At 43.0% G+C, this 22,377-nt stretch overlaps 1 protein-coding gene across 2 annotated transcripts in view; it reads left to right on the forward strand.

Annotated features, from left to right (window-relative positions):
* Positions 1-22,377, forward strand: part of MINDY3 (MINDY lysine 48 deubiquitinase 3) — a 197,166-nt gene that overhangs the window by 165,463 nt on the left and 9,326 nt on the right. For both annotated transcript variants that reach the window (XM_077490847.1, XM_077490848.1), the window contains 3 exons: positions 4,411-4,483; positions 12,775-12,862; positions 15,237-15,308. In XM_077490847.1, coding sequence (XP_077346973.1) covers positions 4,411-4,483; positions 12,775-12,862; positions 15,237-15,308 — 233 coding nt within the window. The remainder of the gene's footprint in view (positions 1-4,410; positions 4,484-12,774; positions 12,863-15,236; positions 15,309-22,377) is intronic.

Here is a 22,377-nt window from a genome sequence, read left to right on the forward strand (position 1 = left end):
TCTCACACATGTATTGGAGTTGGTGAATGGGATTTTGTGTTCCAAGCATCGTGCCAAGTTTCATATTAAAAATCAGAGCAGTAAAAAAAAAAAAAAAAAAAATTAACCAGACAGTAATTTATTACCCTCCTTGTATTGTTAGGCTGTACATACCGTAATTATACTTGATAATAGACCTCAAATGGCGCCCCAAAATCATAAATTAATCCCTTTTAAAATTCATTAATATTGATTTGAAATTCAAAATCTGGTCCCCATTTTTTAGATATAATAAAGTCTACATCCACAATATCAAAGTGTATGAAAACTCAATCTATTTTTTGATATATTTGGCATTTTTTCTTGCTGTATACAATTTTCTGAAAGCCTAAAGGATGGTACTTACATCAAATGAGAAAAGACTCAGGGGTTAATATGAGCCGCTGGACATGTCACAGGCACTTGCAAAGAATGCCCACCCTTTCTGCCCCCTCCTCCATTCCTTCCAAGCTGTACTCCTAGGCATGCGCAGAGGGTGTCTGGGCACATGCTAATCACCCTGTGCAGTGCAGTTCCCCCAGGCTGAGCGCCCCCCCCCCCACACACACACACACAGAACTGCTGGCTTCACTCCTTTCCTCTCCTGCCACCTGATGCAGCATACACTAAGGGGGATGTTTCAGGATGGAGAGCAGGGGAAGAGATCAGTAAAGTATGTCATTTACAGGCCCCTTTCTTTTCCGAATGAACACAGTGAGTGATCGGTGCCAATCACTTGCTGTTTTCATTCATAACTGAAGCACGGTAAACTGTGTTTAATCCTCTATATTCTATGAATGAACAGGGAAATGTTCAGCACAGGGCACCTCCCAGCTGAGGCTGCATGTGTGTTTTTTAAGCTTTGACAGGCATATCCTAATGCAATAGGCTGTGCACACCTATGGCTGTACTATATATCCCAGCAATGGAAAGCACTCTGAGTGGAGGACAGGTGGATTAATAAAAGGTCCACCCACTCCATTCATAGTGCTTTTCATTCTTGGAAGCTATTGTACAGTCGCAACACTTATTTTTGCCTGTTGTGGGTGATCCTTGAGTTGGCCTGATAGGCAGCCCAACAGCCAAAGGAAGGCCGCTTGACAGTGCTGATCAAATGCACCTAGAAAGAAATACAGTGGCAGTTGTCACTGATGAGGCTTTGTTGATAAACCAAGCCATGTGATCACCATCTCAACCCTGACATGGTGATCACATCATTTTGTTATGTTTGTGTTTAGGGTCATTGTTTGCTTTAACAAAGCCATGTGATCACTATGTCAGAAAAAGCTATGTGTATTTTTTTTTTAACTGCCTGCCAACCATCCGCCATCATACTGTGGCAAGATGGCACGATCCTGCAATTCGCCATAGGTGGACAGCAGGGATATGCAATTAGCAGACCTTCAGCTGTTGCAAAGCTACAAGTCCCATCATGCCTCTGCCTCTGGGTGTCATGCTTATGGCTGTCAGTCTTGCTATGCCTCATGGGACTTGTAGTTCAGCAACAGCTGGAGGTCCGCTAATTGCATATCCCTGGTGTACAGGATCTCGCTTTAGTGGGCGCATGCTCCCATAGGCCAGAGATGGAGCCCAGTCAGCGGGTCCGGCAGACTCCATGTCTGCTGGCCACCCGAGTTTCCCTGCAGTGACAGAACGGGGATCTGCCTGTGTAAACAATGCAGATCTCCGTTCTGACAGGGGAGATCACACAGATCCTCTCTTTCTGCTATGCAGGAAGATGGATCTGTGCGTTTCCCCAGTCTCCCATACAGTTACCGCACACAGTGAGGGAATACATTTAACCCCTTAATCGCCCCTGCTGTTAACCCCTTCCCTGCCATCGTCATTAGTGCAATGTCAGTGCATATTTTTAGCACCGATCACTTTAACTGGTTCCCAAAAAAGCACCAAAAATGTCAGGTGTCCGATCTGAGCACCGCAATGTCGCAGTCCTGCTAAAAATCACTGATCGCCGCCATTACTAGTATAAAAATAAATAATAAAAATGCTACCAATCTATTACCTTTTTTGTAGACACTATAAATTTTGCGCAAACTAATCTATTGATACATTTTCATACATTTTTTTTTTTTTTTTTCGTTTGTTTTTTTCATCAAAAATATGTAGAATACATATTGGCCGAAACTGATTAAGAACATTCTTTTTTTACATATTTTTTTTGTCATATTTATTATAGTAAAATAAATATCGTATTGTTTTGTTTTTTTGCACTCTTTGTTTATAGTGCAAAAAATAAAAACCGCAGAGATGTTCAAAAAAAACGGCCAAAAGATAACTATTTGTGGGAAAAAAAAGGACATAAATTTGGTTTGGGTACAACGTCGCATGACCACTCAGTTAAAGCAAGGCTGTGTCGTATCGCAAAAAATGGCCTGGTCAGGAAGTGGGTAAATCTTTCCTGTCCATAAGTGGTTAACAAAGTTAACGAAAAAAAAAATATAGAAAATAGAGAAAAAAAATGGGACTCGAAGGACTACTCTGGCGTCACTTTTTTTTCATCTTTCTAAGTTTTTGTGTTAATGATTTTACAGTTAAACCTCGTTTTGTTCTTCTGGAATTTTTCCCAGCAAGCTTTTTTTTGTGAACTGAGAGTTGCCTCTGGAATCTGTGGAACACATGTATTAGACTAAAGTAGATCTGTCGCCAGGCTGTGGACATTCCAGTATTTACATGAGCATTCGGGCTGGGTTCTCACGTTTGTTGTCCATTAACACAAAGCACATTGACCTGTGTTACTTTGCGCACTAATTTGTATTGTGTTAAGGCAGGCCTATTCACTTTAATGAACTGCCCAACACCTATGCCCTGATGGGTTTACTTCCTCTTTTATTCCCTGCAAAGGTAAAGCATAATAGACTACTATGCATCGCATAGTAGCCCATTATGTGTCACTTACCTGACACTAGAGCCAGCGAAGTCACCGCTGTCCCCTTGTATGTGGAGCCTCCATCTTCTTGGTGGGTCTCGCTGCTCCGGCGCTGTCATTCGTCGGAGCCGCGATGACGTCACTCCCGCGCATGCGCACGGGAGCCGCCACTGGCGGCATATCGCCGTTAACTGCGGCGCGCTCACACAGCGGTGCCTGTCTTTCGGCAAATATCTCCTAAACCGAGTAGGTTTAGGAGATATTTCTTGGACCTACAGGTAAGCCTTAATCTAGGCTTACCTGTAGGTCAAAGTGGTTTGTAAGGGTTTACAACCACTTTAACTGACAATTGCGGGGTCATGCGAAGTTGTACACAAAATTGATGTCCTTTTTTTTTCCCCCCACAAATAGAGCTTTCTTTTGGTGGTGTTTGATCACCTCTGTGTTTTTTTTTGTTTTTTTTTGCGCTATTAACAAAAAAAAGACAGACAATTTTGAAAAAACACCAATATTTACTTTTTGCTCTAATATCCCCAAAAAAATTCTTCATCTGTTTCGGCCAATATGTATTCTTCTACATTTTGTTGGTAAAAATAAATTTGCAATAAGCGTATATTGGTTTGCGCAAAAGTTTTATAGTGTCTGCAAAATAGGGGATAATTTATGGCATTTTTATTATAATTTTTTTTTACTAATGGCAGCGATCTGTGATTTTTAGTAGGACTGTGACATTGCGGCGGACAGATCGAACACTTTTGACACTTTTTTTGGACCAGCGACAGTTATACAGTGATCAGTGCTAAAAATAGCCACGGTTACTGTATGTCACTGTCAGGGAAGGGAGCTATCGAAGGGTTAAATGTCCCCTAGGGAGGTGTTTCCAACTGTGGGGGCAGTGTACTGACTGGAGGAGAAAGATCGCTCTTCCTGATTACTAGGAATAGCAGCTCTCTCTACTTCCCTGACAGAACGAGGATCTGTCTGTTTACGTTGACAGGTCCCCAGTCTGGCTCTCTGAGGAGCGTTCGCGGGTCGCTGGCAGACATCGCGACCACCGGCCACGTACTTCGGCTCCGGCGTTATGTACGCCCCCTAGAGCTCTTAAAGCGGCCGATGTACACCTACATCAGGGTGCCCAGAGACCCTTTGATATATGCTATAATCAGCATTTTTTTTAATATAACACAGGCACAGGGGCACATAGCATTCTATAATGAAGGGGATGTCATAATCGTAGTATAGATATGATTACACCAGGAGGGGAGGATCATGGAGTGGATGGAGCTGACAGACAGGGAGGGGAGAGTAGGACACACACAGGAGAGCAGGGCTGCGCATGACTGAGGCACGTAAACTGACCATGGTGTCAGGGCTCAGCAGCCATGATAAACCGCTTTAATAACAAATGCTTTAATAGAGAAATGCAAACGGCAAAACAAGGTATAAATATGTCTACAATGTGGCTGCCTCTGCTGTGTCATAATTACTTTCTCTTTTTCTTGCAGACAATGGCTTTATTCCTGACGCTTTGCTTGAAGAAGTCATGAAGGCTCTGGATCTTGTGTCAGACCCTGAATAGTAAGAGTATCCAAATATTATTCAAACCATAATGGTTCCAAAGCCCACTAAAGCCCAGTTCACATGGGTGGTCTGATCGGTGTTTCATACTGAGCTGGTCAGAACCTCTATGTAAGCCCTTGTACACACGGTCGGACATTCCAACAACAAAATCCAACGGACTTTGTCCGAAACTGGTGTTGCATACACACGGTAGGACAAAGTTGTCGGAAAATCCGATCGTTCAGAACGTGATGACGTTCGTTCGTTATGACGGGACTACGTTGCGGCTAGTAGCCAATAGCTTTGTTCTCATAATTTGATCTGAGCATGCGTGGCACTTTGTCCGATCGGAATTCTGACAAGGTCCGATCGGATCGCGTTGTCGGAAAACTTTATATCCAGCTCTCAAACTTTGTTGGTCGGACATTCCGACGGAAAAAGTCAGGTGGAGCCCACACACGGTTGGATCATCCGACAACACGGTCCAATCGGACATTTTCCGTCTGAATTTCCTACCGTGTGTACAAGGGCTAAGTCTATGGGCAGGTAGGTGTAAATTGAGATATACATCAGTTTACTTCCACCTACCTCTGAGTCCATCCTGGTTTGGAAAAAAAAAAGAAAGGGTCTGCTTCCTTTCTGTTTTTCTGGGCCTGAACATGATAGTTTGGAGCCAGTGTAGTGTAAATGGACGCATGTGCGTTTGCATCCAGCCACCCATAGATCTAACATGGGTCCAGAAAGTTCCAGTTCTTAAATGGAGCTAAAGACTGGATGAACTTGGATGCCAAAAAAGTGACAACCATCCCATTCTGCTTGATTCACATATCTCCTGCTGCACAGCCAGACAGTGCTGATGTGAAAGGGGCCTAAACTTTTTGTTCGGTAAGGCCTCCTTTACATGGGCGTACTACAGTGTACACCCCTGTGAGCTGTGTTTGCCCAAATGGGGATGCACAGGTGTTCCATGCCGGCAGTCCTATTCGTGTCAGTTGGGACACAGCAGCTGCCCAGACAGTTGTGACAGTCGTGTGGATCACCGAATGCACTCTGTCTACGTTTGGGGCTGTGCACCTGCATGGCTGTCAACGTAATAAACTCTGAAAGGCACTTTCCACAGTCTGGTTGTGCAATCAATCCTTCATATTCTTTGCACATTCTCCAAGAGGGGATTGTTTGGGTCACACAAATTTTTCAGCACAGAAACATCAAGACGTGTGATGATTTGACACAATGAGGTTGATTTACAAAAACTGGAGAGTGCAAAATCTGGTGCAGCTGTGCATAGTAACCAATCCGCTTCCAGGTTTTATTGTCAAAGCTTATTTGAACAAGCTGAAGTTAGAAGCCGATTGGATAACTTGAACAGCTGCACCAGATTTTGCGCACTCCAGTTTTTGTAAGTCAACCCCAATGTCCACAAAGTTTGTTACATATAAATGAATGAACTGTAGTTCTCAATCTTACCTGTAGGTGACACTACAAATGAAAATGAGGCTCCTGTTCCCAAACCGTTTTGGATAGAAGGGTTAGAACCTCTATCAGTATACTATGTTTGTTTTTTTGAAATCCATCCACTTTTCCCAGATTCCCAGGAACCTTTCTGTCAGATCTTCTTCTCTACTATTTAAATCTTCCATATTAAATATATAGTCAAGTCTTTTAAACCATTCCCTTACTATAGGTCTTTCTGGGTTCAGCCATTTTTTTTTTTGGGGGGGGATTACTTCCTTGGCTGCCTTTAATAGATATGGTACTAATGTATTTTTATACTGTTGTATTTGTATTGAATAAAAAAACGACATTGTCGCAACTCCTGCCAATACTCTAACCGTTGGGCATTCCCACCCAATGTGTGTCTTAGTGCCTTGTAAGATACAACCCCTCCAACACATCGGAGATTTTTCTGCCTGATATTTATGAGCTTTGAGAGAAATACTATACTCGCTGCATACTGTTTAATTTCCTTTAATATTTTATGCCTTTTTTCCTGGGATATTTAAACCTCTAACCTTATATGTCAATAATTTTTTATATTTTTTCTTCCTCCACTTTTTTTTTTTTATTCCCCCCCCCCGCTCCTCTTCTTCTCTCCCACTATATGGAGGACAAGGGGTGGGGGGTATTTTCTGGCATCTACTATAGAGAGGCAGCCTCCCATTTAAGAAGAGGTGTGAGAACGGAAGGGTCTGTACATCCTGGCATGTTAATCGTCCCACTCTCCACCCTCTACCCCACCCCAATTTTCCTGCCCCCCTTCACTCCCTCCCCTCCACCCAGCTCCCTTCCCCCTCTCCAACCCTTTGCATGGTGATATTTTGACCTTCTATTGGTCCTCAAGCAGATCCATAACTCTTTTGAGCCTCCTTTACCCCTCTGCTCTTCCTGACCTGCGGTGGTGCTCTGTCTAGCGCTCTTGCTTAGCCTCCCCCACTGTAAAATAAAGGATGTCCAGATCTCCATTCCCCCATGTTTTATTTTATTTCCTTATTCTGTTTTCCTCCTCCCCAGCCCCTCCCCACGCTGCCCACCCTTCCACGGTCCAATATTTCCAAAAAATCGATTCAAATCAAAAAAAAAAGTTTTTTTTTTTAAATCATTGATTTATACCCACCCTGGTTCAAAGTTACTTACATCCCCTTTATTCCCCATTCTGATGCTCGGTTTGAACTTCAGCAAGTTGTCTTCTCCACATCTAGATGCCTAAATGCATTGAGTTGATCCCATGTGATTGGCTGATTAGCAAATTGAACAGGTGTACCTAATAAACTGGCCGGTGAGTTTATATAGTCTACAGAATCTATATGGAAACCACTAAACCTATAGGTACTGTCGCCCAGGGCAGGGACAGCACTGTGACTTATGAGTACCGTTTGGACAGACTTTTACAGTGAAGCCTCATTAATTGCACATGCGAAATGTGTGTGTCTATATAAAATACACAGCACAACAAATAACCACATGTGACCTGGGCTCCCATCTATTGAGGGGGTCATGTGAACAGTTCAGTATTCTCACGCTTTTTTTTTATGTGACATTGTATTGCTGGAAAGATGACTTTCCATTGTTTATCTGGAAATAAGTTTTTCAGACCATCAGATAACCACATGACCCACCTAGACCTGGTCTCCGTGCCTGATCTCCATCTGCAGTCTTTTTTATTTCTTTCCTTTGAGAATTGTGGGAGTGGATGGTTCTATTCCTTATTACCAGATATCACTACAGTGAGGGGAAAAAGTATTTGATCCTCTGCTGATTTTGTACGTTTGCCCACTGACAAAGAAATGATCAGTCTATAATTTTAATGGTAGGTTTATTTTAACAGAGAGAGACAGAATAACAACAAAAATGCCAAAATTTCATATATATATATATATATATATATAATTATAGATTTTTAATTTTAACCACTTAAGGACCGGAAGGATTTGCCCCCCCTAATAATCGGGCCATTTTTCTTGAGATATGGCACTGCGTCGCTGTAACTGACAATTTTGCAGTCGTGCGACGTTGTACCCAAACAAAATTTGTCTTTTTTTTTTTTTCTCGCAAATGGAGCTTTCTTTTGGGGGTATTTGATCACCTCTGCGTTTTTTTATCATTTGCTCTATAAACAAAAAAGACCGCCAATTTTGAAAAAAAAATAAACAATATTTTTTTCTAGAATACATATCCGAAAGATTAAAAAAACAAAACGCATTTTTTCGTCAGTTTAGGCCAATATGTATTCCACATATGTTTGGCAAAAAAAATCCCAATAAGTGTATATTGATTGGTTTGTGCAAAAGTTATAGCTACAAAATAGGGGACATATTTATAAAATTTTTATTATTAATTTTATTTCACTAGTAATGGCGGCAATCGGCAATATATTTTTATTTTATTTTTTTGCGGGACTGCAACATTGCGGTGGATACATGGGACACTTTTTTGGGACCGTTGATATTTATACAGCGATCAGAGCTAAAAATGGCCACTGATTACTGTATAAATGTCACTGGCAGGGAACACTAGGGGCGATCAAGGGGTTAAAGCGGGATTCCACTCTAAAGTGGATCCTCCGCTGATTGGATCCCTCCCCCCCCTCCGGTGTCACAATTGACACCTTTCAGGGGGGAGGGGGGTGGAGATACCTGTCAGACAGGTATTTAAACCCACTTCCGGGCATAGACTCCCGTGGGAGTCTACGCCATTTCCTGCCCTGCCGCGCTGTCTGCTGGGATACACACGGGTCCCAGTGACAGCGCGGAGATTTCCTATTGCGCGGCGCAACTCGCGCATGCGCAGTAGGGAACCGGGAAGTGAAGCCGATTCGCTTCACTTCCCGATTCCCTCACCTAGAATGGTGGCGGCAGCAGCCGAGAGCCGAGCGATCGATCGGCCTCGGCTGCCGGCATCGCTGGAACCCGGGACAGGTGAGTGTCCATTTATTAAAAGTCAGCAGCTGTAGTATTTATAGCTGCTGGCTTTTAATTTTTTTTTTTTTTGGTGGAATCCCTCTTTAAGTGTGTTCCCTGGCAGGTGTTTCTAACTGCATGGTGGATGGGCTGCCTGGGAGTAGAGAGACCACTGTTCCAAATCACCAGGAATAGCAGATCACTCTCTACATCCCTGTCAGAACTGGCATCTGTCTGTTTACATTGATAGATCCCCATTCTGGCTCTCTGTGGAGCGATCGCTGGTGGCCGGCGAACACATTGCCCGCCAGCCACACAAATCATCTCTGGCAATGTGCAGCGCCAACGCGCACCTGCTGAAGCTATTTAGAGGGTCGCCGTACAGCTACAGTGATTTGCCCAGGAGAGCCAAACTGCTGACGTATTATGACGGCGGCTGGTCACCAAGTAGTTAATGAGTGAAATAAGTATTTAATTCCCTATCAATTCGCAAGATTTCTGGCTCCCAGGTGTCTTCTATACAGGTAACAAGCTGCGATTAGGAGCACTCTCTTAAAGGGAGTGCTCCTAATCTCAGCTTGTTACCTGTATAAGAGACACCTGTTCACAGAAACAATCAAATTCCAATCTCCACCATGGCCAAGAACAAAGAGCTGTCCATGGATGTCAGTGACAAGATTGTAGCCCTACACAAGGCTGGAATGGGCTACAAGACAATCGCCAAGCAGCTTGGTGAGTAGGGATGAGCTCAGGCGTGTTCGCATGGTCCACATGCTGAGCCCGCCTGCACTAATCACAGGCAGTGAGACCTTGCCCGATCTCTGCAGCCGCGCCCCGGGGCAATGTCTCACTGCCTGTGATTAGAGCAGCGCTGCGCCGACTTCCTGGCGGGCTCTGCTCAAGGACCATGCGAACACACCTGGGCTCATCCCTATTGGTGAGAGTTATTTGCAAATGGAAGAAACACAAAATAACTGTCATCTCCCTCAGTCTGGGGCTCCATGCAAGATCTCACCTCGTTGAGATTCAATGTTCATGAGAACGGTGAGGAATCAGCCCAGAACTACATGGGAGAATCTTGTTAAGGATCTCAAGGCTGCTGAGACCATAGTCACCAAAAAAACAAATGGTAACACACTACACAGCAAAGGACTGAAATCCTGCACTGCTAAGGGGACAGCACAACTTCACCACATTAAAGGGACAATGGGGCCATGTACTGTACAATCTTGGGTGAGAACCTCCTTCCCCTCAGCCAGGGCATTGATAATAGGTTGTGGATGGGTATTCCAGCATGACAAAACACACGACCAAGGCAGTAAAGGAGTGGCTCAAGAAGAGCCAGGCTCCAGACCTTAATCCAATTGAAAATATGTGGAGGGAGCTGAAGGTTCGTGTTAACAAAACGTCGGCCTTGAAACCTTAATGACTTGGTGAGGATCTGCAAAGAGGAGTGGGACAAAATCCCTCCTGAGATGTGGCCAACTACAAGAAACCTCTGACGTCTGTGATTGCAAACAAGGGTTTCACCACCAAGTACTAAGTCATGTTTTGTGAAGGGGTCAAATACTTATTTCACTAAGTAAAATGCAAATCAACTTATAACTTTTTTGAAATGCGTTTTTCTGAATATTTTTGTTATTTTGTCTCACTGTTAAAATAAACCTACCATTAAAATTATAGACTGATCATTTCTTTGTTAGTGGGCAAACATTCAAAATCAGCAGAGGATCAAATACTTATTTTTTCCCTCACTGTACTTATACACATATAGATGCTTTTCATTTGTTAGGAATATGGGGGAATACTTCCCTGTCTGCTTTAGGCCATACTGTAAACTCTGATGCCTTTTCTCCTACAGGGGTTTATCGGGAGAAAAACACGGCTTTTTCAAATTTTTGCATGTGCGTTGCCACGCGTCCACATCTGGCGTTAATGTATTCTATTGGTCAGAATGTTAATTTATTCTGCCCATTAAAATGTATTATTGCGCATGAATGCACCTTTGCGTTAACACACGTCTAGGTGCTTTTGAGCGTTTTTTATGCTTAAAAGCGTCTCTCCTAAACGTGACTTTGGTTTTCTTTTTTTCTATTTTTACTACCTCTACCTATAAGCGCCTGTAGTGTACATGGGCATGGTACATGGAGGGGTGTTTAGAAAAAGAGAAGGGATAAAAAGCTCAAATGCCTGTAAAAGAAGCAATTTGAGCTCAAGTATGCATGAGCCCTTTCAATGTAGTATCACAAAAGGCTCTTTTCTGTTGCTTCCCCTCTCATTATTGGGAACAGGAACCTCATTTTCACTTGCAGCACCACCTGCAGGTAAAGCTATTATTGCAGTTTATTCATGTATACATATATTGGCAACTTTTCTGAGCAGTGTGTTGAATCCTCACACGTCTTGATGACCTAGGAGGAAGTAACCTTGCAGTAGCTGTAATTGTGAATCCAAGTTCCACCTACTGTAGCTGGTTTTGGAGGTTGGCTGGGTATTTCAATCACAAAACTAGCTGCAAAGCATTACAAATATTTTGGCAAATAAAATCTGTCGTGTTTCCTTGAAAATAAGACCGGGTCTTCTATTAATTTTGGCTACCAAAAATACATTAGGGCTTATTTTCAGGGCATGTCTTATTTGTCCCCTGTCTTCTCTCCGCTCTCTCCCCTATCAAATCAGGAGTCAGCTTGTCTGTAATCCCCAAAATAAACCCTAGTTAAAGTCTTTTTAAAAGCCTTTAATCCGCTCTGTAAATGGATTATATAATGTCCAGTGTGCTTCTTTATGTAATATTGTAGATAATACCTTATTTACAGCGCCACTGGGCGATCACATGACTCGCTGAGCTCTTCTTCCCCACTTCGAGCACTGCTGAGGGAGATGCCGAGATCCTGGCTGATGTCAACACCGCCCTGAGCACTGCAGAGTGAGGGGCCGCTGACCTCAGCCAAAAGAAGAGGAGAAGAGCTTCGGTGGGTCACATGAGCGCCCAGCGGCTCTGTAAATAAGGTATTTTCTACAATAATGTTACATAAAGACACGCTTGACATTATATAATCCTTTTTCAGCGTGGAGTACATGATTTTACAAGGACTTTAACTTGAGCTTATTTTTGGGGTAGGGCATATATTGCTGCCATCCTAGAAAATCGAGAGAGGTCTTATTTTTGGAGTAGGTCTTATATTCAGGCAAGCAGTATGTATTGTAACTATGTGTTTAGTAGCATGGCTAGAGTTTGGCTATAAATACCAGCTCTGTAAAAGTAGGCTGTCTTTGTATACCTTTCTGGTGGCCCATCCTCAAATGCCGCTGCGTCCTGGTCACTGTAGGTGTTCCACATTGCCAGATGTCTGAAAACCTGCTTCCCCCATTTTTATGGTTCCTCCCGGTGGCTCGTACTTACTACAGGACACACAAGTCAGTGGAAGGAACCACTGCGCATTTTTGGGGGGAGACAGGTATTCGACCTACCTGCCTTAGGGAGTAGTGAAGGGGTGGCGTTTCCAGATGCAGACCACGAGAAAGATGAGGATACACTGGACTCTTTAACAACACTGGCTTTACAGGGTCACTTTTATTGAATTCTTGTTGGCTTTGTAACTGGTGTTCTGTTTTATAGGAGATCAGATCCCTCTACACTCCCAGCACAGGTTACTACACAGTCTGTTTTCAGAAATGTTTTCCTAATAAGGCTCCGTCTCCCAAAATTATCATGACTGTTTTGGTTTTAATCATGAGATTATGCAGCCTTAAAATAACTAAACTTGGCCAATGAGATGCCATTGTGATGAATGCGCCCTGGATTCTGAAAATAGAACAGCATTCATTGGCAGAGGCAGGCCGCGCAGCGCAGCATATCTCAGGAACGCACAAATATTCCTCGCTTATTGTTTGATTTTCAATGTTTTCCAGTGTAAACCTCATGAAGACCAAATTAGACCCAGAAGGTCTGGGGATCATATTACTGGGCCCATTCCTGCAGGAGTTTTTCCCCGACCAGGTACGCTATGTTGTATACAGAAGCCTATGGGCAATTGTGCTGCTGATCTGTGTCAGGCTTCAGGAGGGATGCAAAGGGGGGCACATGCTTTTGTTTACATGGAGAGTGCACTTTCTTTATAATTATCCTGCTTATAAGTAACATAAAACCCAACATGTTAAATATAGTTAAAGCAAGATGGATAAAACTTTTTTCTTTTTTCTATTTGAGCACTAATATTCCACCTCCAGTACCTGCACATAAAATACATATATATATATATATATATATATATATATATATATATATATATATATATATATATATATATATATACACACACAAATAAATATATCATATATATATATATATTGTGTGTGTGTGTAATATATATATATATATATATATATATATATATATATATATATATATATATATATATATATATATAATAGTGTGTATGTATGTATATGTATATATATATATATTAGTATGTGTGTGTTCAAAACACACATTTGAGTCCTGAAGATTAGGTAAATAAATATATATATTTGCTAAAAGCAGACAACCTCCATAATAAAATGGTGGTAATTTCTATTTTGTGGGTCACGTGATGAAAGGGCATATTTATCAAACCAATAATTTTGGTCAACAAAAAAGACTAAATATGTGGTAAACTATAAAAGAGGATATTGCATCACGTAAATGGGTACCAAACATGTGAAGGCTTAAAATTGTACAGTGAAATGGTGACAAATTTCGGTACCCAATATTCTCCATAGGCAACACTTTAAAAACATTTACAAGTTATCACTTCAGAGTTAACTGTATTGATGGTCCTAGAATTAGTGCTCTCACTCTGGCACATGTGGCAATACCAAATATGTGTAGTGCAACCATTGTTTTCAAAAATAGCTGCATACATTTCTATGTGGGTGTACATGGGGCAGGAGCCTTTGCATTTTTTGGGGGGTATCTGCATTTTGTTTTTGTGTGTAACATGTTTTCTTTTTAGAGAGATCTATTAGACCCCTGATTTCTGCACTGCAGATAATCAAGCACAGATTGTGCTCAATTTGCTTCATTCTCAGCCACAGCACCCAGGGAATGACATCTCTGAACCCAGAAGTGACATAATACATAATACACAGATTCTGGGCTCATTCACTGGAGGGAGGATCAACAAACTGCTGACCACTCTTTTCCCTCTGTCCATTGATGCCTATCCCAGGCCTGCAGGTGGGACTATGAAGACAAGGATACATGGTGGTGGGGGGGAGGGGGGGGGGTTGGTATATTTAAGTGGTTGTGGAAGTGCAGCCATCCAAATCACACTCATCATACTGCTGACAGACAGCCTGATGATGATAATGCACTCCTTCCAGTTTCTGTAGAAGCCAGGAGTATGTAAAAAAAAAAAAAAAAAAAAAAAAAAAAAGCTGCTGCTATTTACATACGTTTTACATCGGTGGCAGTGAAAGGGAATTTTTGGACTCTCGTGTAATACACCTGTAGGTTGCTGTTGCTAAAATCATCTTTCTGGCATGCTAGTTCCCTTGCTGGCTTAGGTGTGCGCAGACCATTGCATTAGGGTGTGCACCCCAAAGCTCAAACACACATGCCTTTCTCTGGACAGTGAATGAATGGGAAGGGCTCTGTGTTGAGCAGCTTCCTGTTCATTCACAAACTGAAGCATAGTAAGCACAGTTACTAGGCTTTAGTTATGATTAAACACACTGTGTTCATATAGAAAAGGAAGGGGCCATATTGATTAACCCCCTCCCCTGCTCTCCATCCACAACAGCCAGGGGGAAGAAGAGAGGAAAGGAGGGAAGCCTGCAGCACTGCAGTGGGTGCACAACACGGGGGGGAGCCAGGGCAGTAGGGGCAATCAGCACCGCATAGAGTAATTAGGGGGGTGCCCAGGCACACCTGGCACATTCCCTGCACACGCTTATGCTTGCTGGCATGCTGAAGCTTTGACTTCAATGCTGAGTATCTGAGTCACTGACCCTGAACAAGTAGAGATGAGGAAATTTGACATTAATTTATAGCAAGTTTGTTCAGGATCTTTGATTCAAATGTATTCAAGCCAAGCAACTAGCATTTTCTTCAGGAGGCCAGCAATGACAGCCTCATGTTTTCCTTGTGACAGTATACCTTTAAGATGGGTCCCCAAGCATTCCCATGCACCCCCAGGAAAGAGTTTTACACGTTTTGCTGACTGGATTCCATAACTGTAATCAAAGTTTATTTTGCTGTGTATATGATTAGCTTTATCTTTTTATACAGCTTTAAATGTCGATATATTTTATAACCTTGTATTTTATCTCTTTATACAGCTTTAAATGTCTATGTATAACTTTGTATTTTACTTTCTTTTTCCTCTTCTAAGGGTTCGAAGGTTCCAGAATCATTTAGTGTGTATCATTATAATGGATTAAGACAATCTAACAATAATGAGAAGGTATGTTTCATGTAAAGTGATGCTGACAGCTGCATTGGAATGAAATGTTGTCTTTTTGTTGCTTGGAAGGGTTACATGACCTCTCATATTAACTGCCCGTGTTGTCATCACATGCCGTTATCTCTCTCCTTTTTATACTATTTTCCTTATGTCTTGTCATGCCTCTTCATTTTTGCATGGAGGACCTAAAGGACATACATTTTTATTTAATGTGAACCTCCATATGGAAACTATTAAAGCTATGTTGACAATCTTTTGGAGATGCATAAATAGAGTAATCGGGGGGGGGGGGGATGAAATTCTTAGCTCTAATGGAGACAATCCAGACACCTAAGCAGAAGCTGAATAAGCGGGACGTGTCATGGGACAATCTGTTTTGACAGTCTTGAAAAATCATTTGGAGAGAATAAGATCTTCAAAGGTGACCATGTATATGAAAATAGCAAAGCCAACCATATTTCTTCAGGACTGTCCCTTTATTGTAAGGCCACAGTCTAACTGTAATGACAGTCTGTTCATTACAGCTGAACTCCAGAAATGAGACAAAATACCCCCACCCCCGAGGGGTTAGATGCTCATTTAGTGTAGGGGTGCAAGGATAAGATATATTGCTTGCCCTATTCCCCGCTTCCAGCCGACTCCAGCTCGGTCCTCAAGCTTCAGGCTATGGATGGCCTCTCTGCGTCATCATGCACAGTGTAGGACTATTAATCCTGTGTCATATGTGAGAAGGTGAGCCTGCGTCCGTTCCTTGCAGCTGCTTAGAGAGAACACTGCGGGGACAGGAGCCAGGAATAAGGTACTTATAAGGGTACCAACAATACATGGGTAATGTGTGTGTGTGTGTGTGTATATATATATATATATATATATATATAGTGCAGCACTACCACTAAATATTGTATATATTACATTCCTCTATATACTTGTACATCCATACATATAACAAAGTTAGATAAACTAAGTATAAGTAATCAAAAAAAAAAAGTCCATATCAAATGTGATGAGCTGTCTTCACTTCCTGAATTTCAAGATCCGGTGCACCTTCCAGTGAATGTGCAGTCCCAGAAAACAAAGATCTCTTCACAGAAAAAGCTCTTCACTTAATCACCACAGTGCCCTTCACCCCACATCAGTGCCTTTCACCCCACCTCATGGGTGTCCTCTCACCTGCTCAAATGGGTCCTCATTATACTAAGGAGGTCAAATGCGCTTTTTTATTTATATGGGGATACTGCTCCACTTGTTCACCAACTTCGATCCTTATCTCGTCAGTGTTAGGCCCCTTTCACACTGACGTCCCGTTCAGGCCCGCCTGTCAGTTTTTCAGGCGGACCTGAACGGGTGCTCCATAGAGCTCTATGGAGCGTCGGATGTCAGCGGTGACATGTCCGCTGACATCCGACCCGCTCCGATCCGAAAAAGTGTAACGGAGGAAAAAGCTATTTTTCCATCCGTCTGCGGATCGCATCGGGTGACGACGGGCACTGTGGTCCGTCGTCATCCGATCTCCCATAGGGGAGAGCGGCGCTGTGACAGGTCCGTCCCTGCGCAGTATGCAGAGACGGACCTGTCATCTCCCTGCTCAGCGGGGATCGGCGGAGTGATCCCCGCTGAGCAAACGGATATCCACGGGGCGGATCAGAACTGATCCGCCCCGTGTGAAAGGACCCTTAGACGATTCATACGAAAGTAATAAAAAGACAAACCTCTCACCAAATATATTAAGCTGTAAAGCTGCTCCCCAAATACTGTAGGCAAGCTACTAGACCATGTGGATAGGGGGCGCAAAAAACTGAACCTATAATAAACGTGCTGGTAGGTTAATTGACTTCTGTCTAAATTGGCCCTAGTATATGAATGTGAGTTGGGGACCTTAGATAAGGTCCCTAACTCACATTCATATGTATGCTCTTTGAGGGTAGGGACTCATGTGAATGTACAATGTATATGTAAAGCGCTGCTTAAATTGACGGCGCTATACAAGTACCTTAAATAAAAATATTAATAAATGTGTTAACAAAACCGATACAGACCATATAACATGATTAGTGAAATAACAATTTGTGACGGTGATTATAAATGCAAAATATCTAATCAACAGTCCATGATTTCTTCAATAAATAGGCTGAACAAGAACTTTATGAATCAAAGTAGAAGTGTGCAGACAGTCCTTCACCACTTGACAGAAAATCCAAATGGCACCCAATGTGCTGTGATGAAAAACCTGCTCACCAGATTTCCATGACCTCTTTTTTTAAAGCGGGATTCCACCCTAAAGTGGAAGCTCCGCTGATCGGATCCCCCCCCCCTCCGGTGTCACAATTGACACCTTTCAGGGGGGAGGGAGGTGGAGATACCTGTCAAAGACAGGTATTTACACCCACTTCCGGGCATAGACTCCCATGGGAGTCTACGCCATTTCCTGCCCTGCCGCGCTGTCTGCTGGGACACACACGGGTCCCAGTGACAGCGCGGAGATTTCCTATTGCGCGGCGCAACTCGCGCATGCGCAGTAGGGAACCGGGAAGTGAAGCCGATTCGCTTCACTTCCTGATTCCCTCACCTAGAATGGTGGCGGCAGCAGCCGAGGGCCGAGCGATCGATCGGCCTCGGCATCGCTGGAACACGGGACAGGTGAGTGTCCATTTATTAAAAGTCAGCAGCTGTAGTATTTATAGCTGCTGGCTTTTAATATTTTTTTTTTTGTTGGTGGAATCCCTCTTTAACTAAAAAGAAGGTCTGGGATCGCTAGATTGGAGTAATGGCATAAGTAGACTGGAGATGGGTCCAGGAACTTCTGGACTATATTCTCCCCTCCAAAACGATTGTCCATGAGGATAGAAGACAAAGGGAGGACCAATAACCTAATAACCCAATAAAATATGACAAATGCCTACTTACATTGGATGGTGCCTATTCCCGGCACTGGGTATAACTGGGGATAATGAATCCTAGTGGAAGCCGCATGCCGCTCAGCTCACACTAGAAGACCGGCGTATGTTCCACTGATGCTGAGAGGCAAAACGGAAGGTAGGACCCAGAAGTGACGTGACCGGAAGGCGCCTCAAAATACGTATCGTGCTTCCTGAAGACGTAGCATTACGAAACGTACCACGCTTCCTGAAGACGTAGCATTACGAAACGTACCACGCTTCCTGAAGACGTAGCATTACGAAACGTACCACGCTTCCTGAAGACGTAGCATTACGAAACGTACCACGCTTCCTGATGATGTAGCATTACGAAACGTACAGACACTTCCTGATGATGTAGCATTACGAAACGTACGTTGAGGTGCCGGTTTGTCTCTCAGCGTCTGTGGGATGCACAATGACCTTCTAGCGTGAGCTGAGCAGCACGCGGCTTCCACCACTAGCTGGTTGAGTAAAAAAAAAGATTATTTATGGGGTGCTTTAATTTTGCTAGATATAATTTTTATTGTTCAACCTGCAGGCTTAACAAATAAATCTTAAATTCTTCCATCCATGCTAACAGTGCAAATGGAGGAATCTCCTTCTGTGACTTTCAGATGGACCCTATCAGCAGCTGCATCTGATTGGATGTTTGGCTAAAAAAAATTTGACCCAGCTTCTTTGATTTTTCAATAGAAGGGTACTGAACAGGAGGGGGCCAACAGGGCCTCCCAACTAAGTGAACATTTGCCCAGTTCATCAGGATCTAGCTGAAATTCAATGTGTGGCCAGCATTAAAACCCCTGACAGTTAATTTTCCACTGTGTGTCCTTTTGGGCAGGTTTCCTTCACTGGCTGTCCCAGAGATGCAAGAAGTAAGAGGAAATCCATACAAAGAGTTCCTCTTAGGGCTCCTTTACATTTGCAGCAGTCTTTGCCCTCTTTGAACAGTGGTCACTTTTCAGAGGGCTGCTAACGGGTAATATGTTGCCTCCTTAATCTGTTTTAACCATAAAAGCTCCCATCACCACAGTTGCTGCATGGCCTGCTCACTTGAATGGGTCACATTTGGTGATGGTACTGCCCACAGAAAGCAACAGGCGCTGTAATTTTTGCTGTGGCATGTGTTCAGCCTCTCCCCAACGCTCTGTTGGGTTTGAAGGTGGGGGAGGTAACTTCCAGGGACACAACTTTCAGTTTCAGAGACTGTGTACTGGTGAGTTTTTCGGTCCGGCATCTACACTTGGCTTAGATACTCTCATTGGACTCCATGCCCATTGGACTGGCCAACTTTTTTGGCACGTCGTAGTGGCTCCACTCAACACCATGGGGTCAGCACGTAAGGATCCTTATGTTTTGGGCATTAATATATGTTGATATACGTTTTTACCTGTGACTCACCAATTAAAGTGAACAATTTTTCTGCATTTTGAGACTTTCTGTGGCTGCTTCCATTGGGTGATTCACATTTTGGATGTACCAGCCTGAAGGACATATGGTGATAGCCTTATTATATTTAACAGAACACCTTTGTTCCTTGGGGATATTGTAAGATTTTCCCACCAGATGCATCTTGGAGATGATCACCCTGTTTTTTTTGGTGTTGATAATTTTTTGGGACTGGACCGGAGCGTCTTAAGGAAAGGTATGTATGATGATTTTTGCTTTACAGGGCTAGATTGGTTAGTCTTAGATTGTGGCTGCAAGTAGATTTAGAGATTTTAGTTTTAGGGTCAACTTCTACTTTAAGATGCAATTAAATGTAATAAAGGGCAGCATAGTGCATAATGCGCATATCAAAAACGTAATAAGGGTGGAGTCATGTTTAAAAAAATCTTGGGGTTGCCATAAGAAGCCAAAGACCCCATTCACACCTGAGCGTTTTGTAGCTTGAAGCCTGAAGCTACAAAACGCTAGAGGGGAAAAAATCTATTCTCAATGGAGATGATTCACATCTCCACTCCATGTCGCCTGAAGCCAAACGCCTGAAGCTCAAACAAGTTCCGGGCCCTTTTTTGTCGCTCAAGTTGAGCAGATTTGGGCGTTTTTCTTCTTTTAACATTGGTGACCTTTTGCCCTGCACAAAATCGCGGTAACAAACGCAGCGAATCGAGGTAAAAAATGCTGTAAATTTGTGCAATTTTCTGCTTGAAAATGTTACGCTGAGGTGTGAATGCAGACTAATAGGGGCTGCAAAGCATCTACTGCAAGTATGTCAAGCACCCAGACAGCAAAATGAGTGTACAGGAGCAGTCAAAGGATGTTTTGGTGTTGATATTCTCCAGACTACTTTTTGGGACTTCTACATAGCAGGGGCACCAAGAGCAAAACTGCCTGAGGATTTTATCCTTCCCTACTCGATCCAAAACTTAAAAAAAAATGGCTATATATAAATTTTACTTAAATTTTCATTAAATTTAACTTAAATTTCATATCCTTTTGTAAGAGGGCATAAAGAAATGGCTTACCGCTCCACCTCAAAATTAAAGTCAAAATTTAGAATTTGATTATCTGTGCTGAAACTAGCAATAAATTCAAAACATCATGTACTCGTACCTTTTTTGGGGAAATTTCCATGCGCATTCGTTTTGCTTAACCTTGTTTGCTGAATTACTGGCTCTGGTTACTGCGAAATCTCTTCAAAGAAGACTCGCCGCCCAGAATTCCAGCTTGTAAATAATGATGTGATGCTGTCTCCATGGTCGCAAGAACAATAAATAAGGACCAGCAAGGGTGTGACTGTGATGGGACACTTCATGTCAAGCCATCGGCTGAACGTCATGTTCTAGTTTGAGGCTTTATTAAAAAAAAGAAAAAGTCCAGTAATGTGTTCCATGAAGTGGAACAGAATAATATAATACTGGAAGAATTAATGGTGGGGTTTTTGCACTTATGACATAAGGATGAAGCTAAGATTTTACGGTGTTCTCACGGTCCTCAAGTAGAAGTAAATTAAAGTGTATGTCTGGGCAAAATAACAAAATATATAAAATATCTCACAAATGTGAGTACACCCCACACATTTTTGTAAATATTTTATTATATAAATATAAGTGTAAATTTGTTGTCCCCTCAAAATAATGCAACATGCAGCCATTAATGTCTAAACCGCTCGCAACAAATGTGAGTATACCCCTACGTGAAAATGTCCAAATTGGGCCCAATAAACCATTTTCTCTCCCCGGTGTTAATGTGACTCGTTAGACAGTCTCAGGTGTGAATGGGGAGCAGGTGTGGTAAATTTGGTGTTATCGCTCTCACTCTCTTACTGGTCACTGGTAAGTCAACATGGCACCTCATGGAAAAGAATTCACCATGGTTAATCAAAGAAGTTAAGTGCACGTGTTCCGCGTCATATCCAGAGGTTGTCTTTGGGAAATAGACGTATGAGTGCTGCAAGCATTGCTGCAGAGGTTGAAGGGGTGGGGGGTCAGCCTGTCAGCGCTCAGACCATATGCCGCACACTGCATCAAATTGGTCTGCATGGCTGTCCTCCCAGAAGGAAGCCTTTTCTAAAAATGATGCACAAGAAAGCCCACAAACAGTTTGCCGAAGACAAGCAGACTAAGGACATGGATTACTGGAACCATGTCCTGTGGTCTGATGAGATCAAGATAAACGTATTTGGTTCCGATGGTGTCAATCGTGTGTGGCGGCAACTGGGTGAGGAGATCAAAGACACGTGTGTCTTGCTAACAGTCAAGCATGGTTGGGAGTGTCATGGTCTGGGGCTGCATGAGTGCTACCGGTGTCCTATCATATACTGTCCCCTATCAGATAGTGTCCGCTGTGTACGGCACATACGCAGTACACAGCACACACAGATTCTGAAAATAGCCGAAGATGAATGGCGCCTGCGCCGTGAGTCCAGGTTCTATCCCCACCATCCAAGTGGCCATAGAGTTGGAATATAAAAGACTAGAGCGCAGCGAGGCCGAGCCCGAAGCATGGCAAGCGGCCCTCTCATTTTCCCAACCCTATGTCCGCTTGGATGGTGGGGCTATCGCCTCCACTCACGGCGCAGGCGCCGTTCATCTTCGGAGATTTTCCAATGCTTCTTCTGCCCTGTACTGCGCATGCGCAGTATGGGGCGGACACTATATGATGGCAGGACACTATCTGCCAGAACACCGGCACTGGGTTGCTACAGTTCA

Source organism: Lithobates pipiens, unplaced genomic scaffold (assembly GCF_037356315.1).
Source record: "Lithobates pipiens isolate NorthernLeopardFrog02 unplaced genomic scaffold, aLitPip1_a1.2 Scaffold_19, whole genome shotgun sequence".
Classification (NCBI taxonomy): domain Eukaryota; kingdom Metazoa; phylum Chordata; class Amphibia; order Anura; family Ranidae; genus Lithobates; species Lithobates pipiens.